General features: G+C 41.9%; 1 protein-coding gene across 5 annotated transcripts in view; it reads right to left on the bottom strand.

Annotated features, from left to right (window-relative positions):
- CDC16 (cell division cycle 16) overlaps positions 1-9,521 on the bottom strand; it is a 30,521-nt gene extending 21,000 nt beyond the window's left edge. For 2 of the 5 annotated variants that reach the window (XM_036904827.2, XM_057494644.1), the window contains exons 1-9: positions 9,341-9,518; positions 6,176-6,230; positions 5,979-6,076; positions 4,948-4,986; positions 4,511-4,651; positions 3,360-3,519; positions 2,288-2,379; positions 1,669-1,802; positions 744-823 (exon numbers count right to left, since the gene is read on the bottom strand). In XM_036904827.2, the coding sequence (XP_036760722.1) occupies positions 744-823; positions 1,669-1,802; positions 2,288-2,379; positions 3,360-3,519; positions 4,511-4,651; positions 4,948-4,986; positions 5,979-6,076; positions 6,176-6,230; positions 9,341-9,388 (847 nt within the window). In that variant the 5' untranslated portion in view covers positions 9,389-9,518. Of the gene's footprint in view, positions 1-743; positions 824-1,668; positions 1,803-2,287; positions 2,380-3,359; positions 3,520-4,510; positions 4,652-4,947; positions 4,987-5,978; positions 6,077-6,175; positions 6,231-9,340 lie in introns of all 5 variants that reach the window. The other 3 variants (XM_057494645.1, XM_057494643.1, XM_036904828.2) reach the window with 3 other exon arrangements.
- Positions 9,522-12,517: the final 2,996 nt, after the last annotated feature.

The following is a 12,517-nucleotide window of genomic DNA, read 5'->3' as shown; positions in this document are numbered from 1 at the left end:
AGCCTGCGGGTCATCTCAAAGAGACTCACCCACTGAAACACCCATTTCTCTCGCTCCACCAGCCTGTTATGAACCATGCCCACACCCACACCCAGTTGGGTTGGCCAAACTCTTCAGTTTGTCAGGAAGTTGGTAAGATAATTTCCTCGAGTAACATGTATGCAGACCCGGGCTGTGACCAGACCAGGGGCACGGAGCATCTCCAACAGGCCTCCAAGAGCCGGGATGCGCCAGCCCATACACCACACCTTGAGCAGCAGGTGCTTGGAATTCCAGTGGCTCTCCTCCTCCTGACAGAGCTCACAACTTAGTTTAAAAGATTTAAGGGAGAATTTAGTCCAAACACAACAAAATGTTTCTGAAATGTTAAATATGGAAAGCACAAGTAAAAAATCTGCCTCCGTCCAGCTTCCAAACAGTTGCTAAGTCCTGCCGTACCAGTTTTCTGACAGACTGCAAAAGAGAGGAAAGGAAAAACTGCCCCCCAACACACTGAACCTAACACACCTCAGGCTACAAGTTCCATTTGGGAAAAGGAAGCAGGACGGAGGAGAGAACAGTGCTCTGCTGAGACGACACACTGAGCCACTGGTCACTTTGATAACCGTTTCTTCCCCAGAGTCACCTTCACTGTAGGACCCATTATGTTGTTCCTTGCAATCTCAATTATCCAGAACTTGTGAGCCATTTCAAGAGTTACAGAAAATATTTTGGTCTTATAAATTGTTTAAGAATATTCTTACCATTTGCTTTATTCAGCTCCACAAGTGTCCCTATATGCACAGGTAGACAACTTGCATGGAAAGGGTCTTTCTCCATTGCTCTGAAAGTCGAAGCAGGACATGAGCACCCTGAGACCACCCTGACGCTCACCATGCTCAGCGTACGATGTACAGTGTGTACTGACTGACACACCACACTCATTACAGTGTGCTCATCACCGCAGCACCACACACAGCACTGGGCATCCCCACACCTGCTCGCCTTCCTACCCCATCACCCCAGGCTGCTGCAGTTACGGCAATGATCAGGCTATGATCAGGCTACGGGCGAAAGGGCAAATTAAGTATTATCACACATATTTACTTTAAATCAATAAAAACGTAATTTAATAAAATAAGTAGTCTCATTGTTTAGGATAAAAAACAATGTATTAAAAATATATTTGTCAATTAAAATTTTTAGGATTTTAAGGATTTTAAGATCTTTTGGATTCAAAAGATCTGTTAAAAATAGTATATGTAATTTAGCTAAAGGTCAAGTTTGAACCATGTATGCTCGAAAATTGGTGTGGGGGGAGAGAGTTTGGCTAGTTAATGAGCCTGACTAAGCACCCAGTATCTACAGGATTTTAGTAATCTGTACCTTATCAAAGAATGTATTTTATACAACTATGTGCCAGAATGCTCTTTTCAAACTTGCAAATTATCAAAGACTGGTATGAGAGACACATATAATCCCAAGTTAATGGAAAAAACCTATGAAGGTGCATAAGCCTATGCCTGTAAATTGCCCTTTTAAGACACACCCCGTTAGGTTCTCTGCAAATGGTAGAGTACCTTAAATTATCATCTATTAGTTCAAGATTACTTAGAAAACACGTCCCACACATTTCCTAGGTGAAATGGGTTGGACTGTTCCTATGCAAAAAGGAGGGGATATACTTACACAGAAGTGAGCTTGTAGCACATTTTAAAATCACAGTTATAATAATGTCTTTCAGCTAAAGACACCACCACATCCAGGTTCTCTTGCAAACCATCTACAGACTCAGGGATGACAGTTTCACTAGGCTTATTATACTGAAACAGAGAAATGTCAACATGAGCTTGGTGAGCAACACCAAATCAAAAGGCAGGCTCAGTCAGGCCCAAGTGTTTAAAGGATTTGCACAAGGACACGTGTGAGCCTCTGGAAACTTTTTAAACTTCAAATTTCATCAGTGGTCCTCTCAATAATTTTGATTCTCATCTCAATTTTATCATAGAATTCCCAGGTAGGAAGTATTTCACAAATTAGAAGTTCAGGAGGCATTAGAAAAGACATCCGCATTTTCACACAACATTCCATTTATCTGATAGTTCAATCTTTTATAAGCAGTCCCTTGGAGAAAGAGATATTTTTGGAAGCTTTCTTAGGAATCATACCATATGCTGTAAATAATCTAAATCAATTCTTGCAAATGTGTTAAATTAATAATTTTTAAAATTTAACTAGCAAAAGAACAGAGGCCAAATTTAATGAGAAATATATTTACATAAAGCAAATACTCTGTATGTTTACTTACCTTTTTTAATTTGTTCTCAAATAGAAAATGTAGCAACTCCTGTTCTTCAGTACAGAGCTTGCTAAGAGGTAGTGATTCAAGAAGTTCTTTTTCTTAAAAATGTAAAGGAAAAAAAGAATGTCCTCACAGTATTTATGGGGGAAAAAAGTCAGCAATGGAAAAATATGCTTCTATAGTTTTTGGACTAAGTAAATCAAACTCAAAAGAGAAAACAAGATCAAAATGAACTATAGGACACAATGACAGTGGCTTCAAAGCCGGCCGCCACCTGATGCCAGTGATGGGAGCCGCCTGGAGGGCTGTGCCATGGAGCCTCACGGGTGAGTCTGGTCACTGCCAGACTCAAGAGCCAGCAGGCCACTGTTCCCACCTCAGCACTGCTGACACTCAGTGCTGATGCTTCTCTGATGTGCTGGCTGCCCCTGTACCACTGGCTGCTCAGCAGGAGTGCTGGCCGCTCCTCACTAGAAGAGGTCTCTGCCCCTCCCCTCTCCTGCCTACTCCCCAAGCTGTGACAATCAAAGATGTCTTCAGATAATGCTGCTGTCCCCTAGGGGGTGACCCACCCTCGGGGAGCGTTCCATTAACACAACCGCCCCCCATTTTCTCTCAGTTTTTCCCACCTACCCATGGTGAGTTACTGCGCACATACTTGGTCAACGGTTCTCTGACCTTGTTGAACCTCAGGACCATTTGGGAGATGCCAGGGCTCCACCATCAGACACCGACTAAACTGGTTTGGAGGAGGGACCTGAACTCATGTTTTCAAAGCTCCTCAGGATATGAAGTGCTACCAGGTTGAGAATCACTGAGTCAGATACTGAAATCTTGGTTTATACTACTGCACATAACTTCTCAAAAAGATGGCCTCACCACGTCACCATCCCTGATGATTCTGACGTGAGCGGCACTGCCCAGCACTGTTCTGCAGTGGGTTACATATCTGAAGACATCAGTGAGGTTAATAGGTCTATTTAAACCTGTACACAGCCTGCTCTTGATTCTACAGATTTCAGAGAAAAAAAATCCAAGCAGTATTACACTAAATATAAAAACACCTGAGTTTCCAAACCTTCTTGGGCTGTCAACATGTGGTGTGATGTTAAAAGATCAAATGCCTCAAAACAATAGACATCAAGCTTCAAAGCTTCTTTATAGCTGTAGGTAGCGAGGGTTCGGTTATCTAGAGCATCATAGATTTTCCCTCGTAAAAGACAAATAGAACTCTTTATCTGTAGGGAAAACATGAAGAGTCACATACTTAGGCCAATACTTTTAAACCTAATTTTTTATCAAAAATGACGTATTACCCAAAGGCTGAGACTTACTTTTACGTCTAAAAGGATTTGTTCCAACTCTCATAGTATAAATTAATAGAAACATGAAAACAAAGCAAATGTCTCTAATCTCTTCCCTAGGCTCTCCTCACTTCAGAAAATCTTTACAACCAGAGTGCGTGTCACTGCTACTTTGTTCCTGATTTGTTCTATCCTAAACAGGGTGACATTCAGAGACTGCAAACAGCACAGAGATACCAGATCAAACTTTTGCCAGTTTGGTAGCCAAATCTCAAGGAAAGAATCCTAGTAAATATTAGACAACTGGCAACAATGTAGTATAGAGGTTAGGAGCATGGCTTTCTGGAGCTGGACAGACCTGCATACAAATCCCAGTTCTGACACTTGCTAGTGACCTTGGACACTTGGACAAGTCTTGGCTGCAGTTTCCTTTCCTGGACTATAGGTGAAACGGAGTATGCCATTCCTGTTACATTATATAATCTTGGCCAGCACAGAGTTTGCAGTTCACCCACATATAAAGTATATAAACCGAAATGTACAAAAATAACATAAATAATAAAACCAAACCACTCCCTGGAAAGAAAGACACAATTTAAGATAATCAGATTTCTTGGAGGGTAAGGGGTTAGCACAAAACATTGTCAAAGCACGGTAGGAAGGGGTGGTTTAAGGCACCCAGTACAAGAAGATCTCAAGTCAGTGATTTCAAAGTCAAGCATATGAGCACATGATCCCAGCTTCCAACTGATGCTGATACATGTTTTGGAATCTTCTTGGGTTTGGGTGGGCAAATTAAAGAAGATGGCACCAAAACTGTTTAACATGGTGACACTCAAGTAAAAGAAGGTGCTTCGTGTTTGGTACGGCATGGGGGTAACTCTGACTGACACTACAGAAGCACGTGCATTACAGGGTGACTTACTGAGGACTGTGACACTTCCCAGTCACTGGAGGGGTCCTTCAAGCCACTTTCATCCTTCAAGTGTCTCTCAAATAATCTCTTGTTGATTGGCTCCTCCATATCAAGGATATCAAGGGCCTGCTGGTATTCTTTGGCTGCATACTATGTAGAAAACAGAAATGCCATTCACCCCTCATGACTTCTAATGCTAGATATACAAATCCATTATTATTTAAGTCTAAATGTCTAAAGCAGAATTTTCTTCATGCATGTCAGCTTTTAATAAATGGAGATTCAGCATTTTACGTAAATAATTCTTAAAAAAGAAGGGATTTCCTCACAAAATGTTTTAGTAGTCTGGCAAGCACCATCTCTGGAATTCTCACACAAGTAAGGGATGCATAACATTCATATAATTAAACTTCTATTAAGTAAATTGAAACCATGAGTGTACTTACATGGCATCTAGCTGCAAGGTAACGACATGCTTCATACAACTAGGAAAGAAATTAATCTATTATAAAAGTGGTCAAGATAGTATGCATCTTCAGTCTAAAGAAAACTCAAGCATGAAGTGAAAAAAGCTATTTTAATAATTTCTCTTTTTACCGTTGAAGAAAATAAATCCAATCTTTTTAACCTATATTCAGCATGAACCTACTGTTTTACTAGGAACTGAGGATTCAAAAAGGAGTAATGATCTGGCCTCACGGAGGTTATAGCAGGGGAGACAAAAACACACCACACAGTTTCTTTCTTAACTTTGAAAGAAGAGCATACAAAGGGCTAGCCAGCTGAAGAACAAAACCTCTCCAAGGGGCGGGTGCAGGAGGGACTGGCCAGCAGTCCAGGCACTGAGTCTGAATAGTGGCCACAAGTCTTAGGAACCACGAGCAGTCAGCAGGACTGGAGGATATGCTACACGTGCTGATTCTGGTGGGCTAGGTGCCGACCAGAGACCATCAAGGACCCTGGGTATCTAGTAATGCACCTGATTTTATCCTATAAATGGATATCACTCAGTAATGGGAATTACTGAGTGCTACTGTGACATCACAAGATCTGTGTTTTAGGAAGACTACCCTGTCATAGTTAAAGAGATACTAGAGGGCAGCCAAGGTGGGAAGTAGTAAAAATGTTATAGAAAGAGACAAAAGAGGCTAAAACAACAACAGAGACAAATTAAAGGCTTGACATGCATGACTGGTAATAAGATGGAAAGGAATGTCCATATTTAGGAAATAGATATTTTCTAAAGACCCAATATTTAGAAAACAGAATTTTCAAAACTTAGTCTGTTTGACTGGGGGTGGGAGTTGGGAGGGAAGTAGGTGATTGAAATTAAGAATAAGAAATTTTCTCTTTACATTCAGTAAGAAAAATTTAATCCTTTAAAATAATTTTGACATAAAAAGAACATACACCTATATAATAATCTAACGACATTTTAGGAAGCTCTGAAAAGCTTTAAGTTCATACAATCACTTACTTTGTCCAGTTTCCGTGACCGAAGAGCATGAGCTGCTCTGTGGTACTGTGCGGTCAGGTAAAGGCATTGAGCCAGCCAGTAAATGTCCTGGGGTTCCTCTGGAGAGAAAAATTACAAACATGGGTAGAGATGCAAGCAAGGCAAATGAGATTTTTAAAGATAGAGAAATCAAGAAAAAATTAGAATTTATCACTCACCATGTGAGAGTGAAGCTACCTTATCTGCCCAAAATAGAGCACTCTGATACTGTTGCTGTATCAAAAAAAAAAAAAGAAAAAAGTCATTGGGCTTGTTATTTCAATAGTTTTAAACAAAAATCGAGTATCAGAATGCTATATACATCAACATCACGGTACTTTAATTCAGGTATCACTGATACACAATCTTACAAAGGTTTTACATGAGCAACACTGTAGTTACTACAATCCCCCCTATTATCAAGTCCCCACCACATAACCCATAATAATCACTGTCCATCAGAATACTAATGATGCTATAGTCATGACTTGTCTTCTGTGCTATACTGCCTTCCCTGTGCCCCCCATATATTATGTGTGCTAATCATAATGTCCATTAATCCCTTTATCCCTCCCTCCCCACCCACCCTTCCCAAACTCTTTCCTTTTGGCAACTGCTAGTCCATTCCTGGGTTCTGTGAGTCTGCTATTTTGTTCCTTTAGTTTTGATTTGTTCTTATATTCCACAAATGAGTGAAATCATTTAGTACTTGTGTTTCTCCACCTGGCCTTTTTCACTGAGCAAAACACCCTCTTGCTCCATCCATATTGTTGCAAATGGCATTATTTGTTTTATTCTTATGTCTGAATAATATTCCATTTATATATGTACATCTTCTTTATCCATTCATCTACTAATGGACACTTAGGTTGCTTCCATTGCTTAGCTATTGTAAATAGTGCTGTGATAAACATAAGGGTGCATATGTCTTTTTCAAACTGGGATCCAGCATTCTTAGGGTAAATTCCTAGGAGGGGAATTCCAGATCAAATGGTATTTCTACTTTCTGTTTTTTGAGGAACCTCCATACAGCTTTCCACAATGGTTGAACTAATTTACATTTCCACCAGCAGTGTAGGTTTCCCCTTTCTCCACATCCTCGCCAGCATTTGTTACTGTTTGTCTTTTGGATGTTGGCGATCCTTACTGGTGTGAGGTGATACCGCATCGCGGTTTTAATTTGCATTTCTCTGATGATCAGCGATGTGGAGCATCTTTTCCTGTGCTTGTTGGCCACCTGAATTTCTTCTTTGGACAAGTGTCTGTTCAGATTCTTTGCCCATTTTTTAATCAGGTTATTTGCTTTTTGTTTGTTGAGGTGCGTGAGCTCTTTATTTATTTTGGATGTCAACCCCTTATCGGATATGTCATTTATGAATATATTCTCCCATACAGTAGGATGCCTTTTTTGTTCTACTGATGGTGTCCTTTGCTGTACAGAAGCTTTTTAGTTTGATGTAGTCCCATTTGTTCATTTTCTCTTTTATATCCCTTGCCCCAGGAGATATGTTCATGAAAAAATTGCTTATGTTTATATTCAAATAAGTTTTGCCTATGTTTTCTTAGAGTTTTACGGTTTCATGACTTACATTCAGGTCTTTGATCCATTTCGAGTTTACTTTTGTGCATGGGGTTAGACAATGATCCAGTTTCATTCTCTTACATGGAGCCGTCCAGTTTTACCAACACCAGCTGTTGAAGAGGCTATCATTTCTCCACTGTATGTCCATGGCTCCTTTATTGTATATTATTTGACCATATGTTTTGAGTTAATATCTGGACTCTCTATTCTGTTCCACTGGTCTGGGGGTCTGTTCTTGTGCTAGTACCAAACTGTCTTAATTACTGTGACTTTGTAGCAGAGCTTGAAGTTGGGAAGCAAGATCCCCCTGCTCTATTCTTCCTTCTAAGAATTGTTTTGGCTATTCAGGGTCTTTTGTGGTTCCATACGAATTTTAGAACTATTTGTTTTAGGTTGTTGAAGAATGCTATCAGTATTTTGATAGGGATTGCATTGAATCTGTAGATCACTTTAGGCAGGGTGGCCATTTTGAAGGTATTAATTCTTCCTATCCATGAGCATGGGATGTATTTCCATTTGTAAGTGTCCTCTTTAATTTCTCTCAATAGTGTCTTGTAGTTTTCAGGGTATAGGTAAAGACCACTTCCTTGGTTAGGTTTATTCTTAGGTATTTTATTATTTTTAATGCAATTGTGAATGGAATTGTTTTCCTGATTTTTCTTTCTGCTAGTTCATCATTAGTACATAGGAATGCAACAGATTTCTGTGTATTAATTTTGTATCCTGCAACTTTACTGAATTCAGATATTAGTTCTAGTAGTTTTGGAGTGGATTCTTTAGGATTTTGACGGCAATACAATATTTTTTACATGTACTAGTAGTCTCTCAATCCTATACCTCAGTAAGGTGAGTTTCAGTTCAAAGGTATAATAAAAACACTCATAAGATCTTCAATATATGGTTCAAAATGTAATTTCTTGGGAAAAACACATTGCAGAAAATTTATCATAAGCTATCTAAAACAGATCGTTTAAATGAATATTTTGCAGTATCTAGTTACTAGTCATGGTTGTCTTTTTACAATATTTGCCTCATAGATGGCACTCAGGCAGGAAACAGGCTGCCAGTCAGTCAGGGAGGAGGACCTCTCAATGCATGGCTGCAAGCCAGCTCAGAGTTAGATGAAACGATGGGAAAACGCCCCTCAGGCCGCCCGGCATCTCACACGGGCAGAAGGCATGTGCTTAGGAAGCACTAGCGGTAAACCGAATGCAGCCTCCAACGCAGGGCAAACATTTGGCGGCATCTCTTCACACCCAGTCTGAACACTTCACATTGAACATGCTTTTCCTCCTCTTCTTGGTTTCTAACTTACTGGGAAAGCATGTATTTCACAAAACTAAGTGATGCGGCTGACTCTGGAGACACTTCTTCCCTAACACTGCTTGTTGTTCACTCAAGGAGAGTGCAAAGAACGCAGATGTAGTTAACGTGGATTTTTTTTAAAGTTCTGATCTGAAACAACAGGCTTGCTTTTATCTTTACTGACTTAAATCCGGCCAAATTACAACTCAACCTCTCGAAAATTCTCTATTAGCTAAATTCACAGACCACCTGCAACCGTCCTCCCAGAATAACCTCTCCCGGCCCCCTCGGCACTGAGCGCTCCCCACCTTCCCGCGCAGAGCGGTCCCAGTTCTGCGTCCCCGGGCCCCCGTCCCTGACTGCGAGGGGCGCCAGGACCCCGGAGAGCTGCGCCTGCGGACGGAGGCTGGAGGCCGGCCTCCCCGGCCCGGGCCAGCGCCGCGGCCAGGACGCCCACCTGGTCCAGGTACTGCCGGACGCGCTTCCGCAGCCGCTCCAGGTTCATGGCTGAGCGGCCGCCCCGGCGCGCGCGCCGCAGCCGCCCCGCCGGACTGCACGCCGCCGCAGGACCTGCGCCCCGGCCAGACCTAGCCGGACGCCGCGCGGTCCCGGGATCTTCCGCTCTCAGCCAAACCCCGCCCCGGAAGTCCTCCAACGCGTCCCTTCTGGCGCCGGAAGCGGGCCTCCTGCTGTTGGTTCCGACGCGCTCTCTGGGTCCCTGATTCCTGCTCCCGGGCCGTGCCAACCGCGCGTGTCCGGGTCGTGGGCGGGCGGGTCCATCGTTAGTGCGCCTCGGCGCGGCGTCGGCGCCCAGGTCCGGAGCTCCCTGAGATCGAGGGCAGCCTCCCCGTGCGCCGGTTGCGGGGCAGTTGGGCGAGCGCCCCTATTACTCAGTGACTCGTTTTCCTCGCGAGTAGACCTGAGGGGACCGGCCCCCGGGCCCCGCTCGGGTCGTCGCCGCGCCCAGGTGCCCCGCTTAGATGGTCTTTTAGCAGCTCGGAAGGGGCACCCCTCACTTGCAGGTAGAGGCAGCTGTGATCAAAAACGTAAAAACTGAAAAACCTGATTGGTTAGAACCTCGAATCCACACAATGGGATATTATTCATCAATAAAAACGGGTTGTTGGCACCTAAAGCCACATGGACGAGCCCTGGGCTTAGTGAGCAGCCGCCACAAAGGGCCCGTGACTCACTGACGGAGGCGCTCATCACCACTCTGGCTCCCTGATTCGGACTTCGCCATCCTTTCTGCGTTGTCCACTTTGGGCAAGAATTCTGATTAGTCAGTTAAGCCAGAATCCCCCACCTCGGACTTGTGATCACCCTCCGTAAAAGACCAAATTTCTCATTCCCTACCACCCCCAAGCGATGTCTGATCAACCCGTCCTGCCTTCCCCCGAGGCTCCTGCTAGGTCGGTTTTAGACAGAATCCCCCCTTTCCCGTTTTTTCTTAGCAATTTCCATGCATAAACTCCCACCCTGCCCCTTGGCTGTAAATTCCCACTTGCCTATGCTGTATTCTGAGTTGAGCCCCGTCTTCCTTCTGCACTGCAAATCTCGTCACAGTGGACCCTATACCTATAGAGATACCTACCCACTTTATTCAAAGATTTAAATAAAATCTTTCTACTATGCTTTGACAAATGTCATTTGAATTATTTTTCTTTAACACCATGTATATGAAATATCCAGAATAGGCAAATAAATGGAGAGAGGCTGTTGATGCAATTGTGAATGGAATTGTTTTCCTGATTTCTCTTTCTGCTAGTTCATCGTTAGTATATAGAAATGCAACAGATTTCTGTGTATTAATTTTGTCATCAGGGGCTGGAGTGAGGGATGGGGTTGGGTGGATGATAAGTGACTGCCAAAGTGCACGGAATTCCTTTTAGGGTGATGACAGATGTACTATCATTTGCAGTGTTGGCTGTATAACTGCATAAACTAAAAGCAACTGAACTGAACACTTTAAATTTTGCAGTGTGTAAAATATATTCCATAAAGCTGGTTTTAAAAAAAACTTCTTTGACAAGTTGAATGCAAAAAGAAATATTCGGCAAATGTTTTTTACTTGGCTCTGTGCACATGGTGCTGAAGTAGGTGTGCAAAGATGAAAAAGCACATGTACTACCTCAGAGAACGATATGTGGTGGTGCATGTAGATTTTTCAGTCTAATGGAAGGAAACAGATGTGTGAATATGTAAGGCATAATAGAGGGTCTAACAGCCAATACTACCCAAGAGAAAAGTCAAGTGGCAGATAAGCAATGGAAATGGAGGGGACAGAAGCTGAACCTTCCTTCCCAATACTGAAGATAAAATTTTTAAATAGAGGTGATGCATTCTTGTTACCACCACCCCCAACAAAAAAAAATGAGGTCAAAAGACAAGCCAAGGAGAAATTAGAAACCTACCATAAAATGCTAATTTCCTCTAGATATAATAAGCCAACATAAAGAGAGCAATGGCCTAAAAAAAAAAAAAAGAAAGAAAGAAAGAAAACAGGTAAGTGATATAAAAATATAGTTCATAGGGAAAGATGCAAATGGATTCTAAATATAAGAAAGAAATCTAACTTCACTCAGTGAGAAAAAATTATAGTAGGGTGCCACTTTAAAAAATTTTTTTTATTTTAATTTTTTATTAAGGTATCGTTGATAGACACTCTTATGAAGGTTTCACATGAAAAACATTGTGGTTCGTACATTTACCCATATTATCAAGTTCCCTCCATAGCCCACTGAAGTCACTGTCCATCAGTGTGATAAGATGACACAGAGTCACAATTTGTCTTCCCTGTGCTACACTGTCTTACCTGTGACCCCACACACATCATGTGCAGGGTACCACTTTTCATACATCCCAAAGATCGAAAAGGTTGGTGATACTTTGACAAGAGTGGAGAAACAAGTCCTCATATACTGCTTTTGTGAGTGGTAGTGGTATACTCTTTATGGTGAACAAGTCAGAATGTCCTCCAAAATATAAATGTACAAACATTGCCCTAATGTTTCTAATTCTAGGAGACATCTTATAGAGATGCCATTTGCATTTGCATGTGTGACCTGCTTTGTAAGGATAGTTATTACAGCACAGTCTGTAAAAACAAAAGGTTAGGAACAACTTCATAACCATCAGGTGGGAAATGATCAAAGAAGTCAGGATGTGCTCACGTAATGAACGGAATGCCGTGCAGCTGCTTCACAGAACAAGTCTGGCCTATGTGTTTGGATATGGACCAATATCCAAGATATTAAGAAGGAAAAAGCAACATATAGGAAAATGTTTATCGTATGCATCCATTTGGGTAAAATAGATAGCTAACTAAAGAATGGGTAGAAAGATCCTTAAAGTGCCCCTGAAAGGACACATTGGAAAACTGGCAGCAGTGCAATGGCCTTCTGGGAGGAGTGCTGGTAACTAAAAGATGGTGGGCATGTAAAAGACTTTCCCTGGGTATCTTTCTGTGCCTTTCTAATTTCAGACTATGAATATATATTTCCTTTAAAAAGTAGATATAACTTTTATAAATACAAAAACCTAAGAAAGAAAATGCTGAGAAGCAAAAAGAACATAAAACTTCCTCTAAAGAATCCCAACCACTCAAAAATTCTTCTCTCACTACTTTTGTGAG

Source organism: Manis pentadactyla, chromosome 17 (genome assembly GCF_030020395.1).
Source record: "Manis pentadactyla isolate mManPen7 chromosome 17, mManPen7.hap1, whole genome shotgun sequence".
Lineage (NCBI taxonomy): Eukaryota > Metazoa > Chordata > Mammalia > Pholidota > Manidae > Manis > Manis pentadactyla.
Note: the sequence above shows the minus strand (reverse complement) of the source record. Positions and strands in the feature narration are given on the sequence as shown.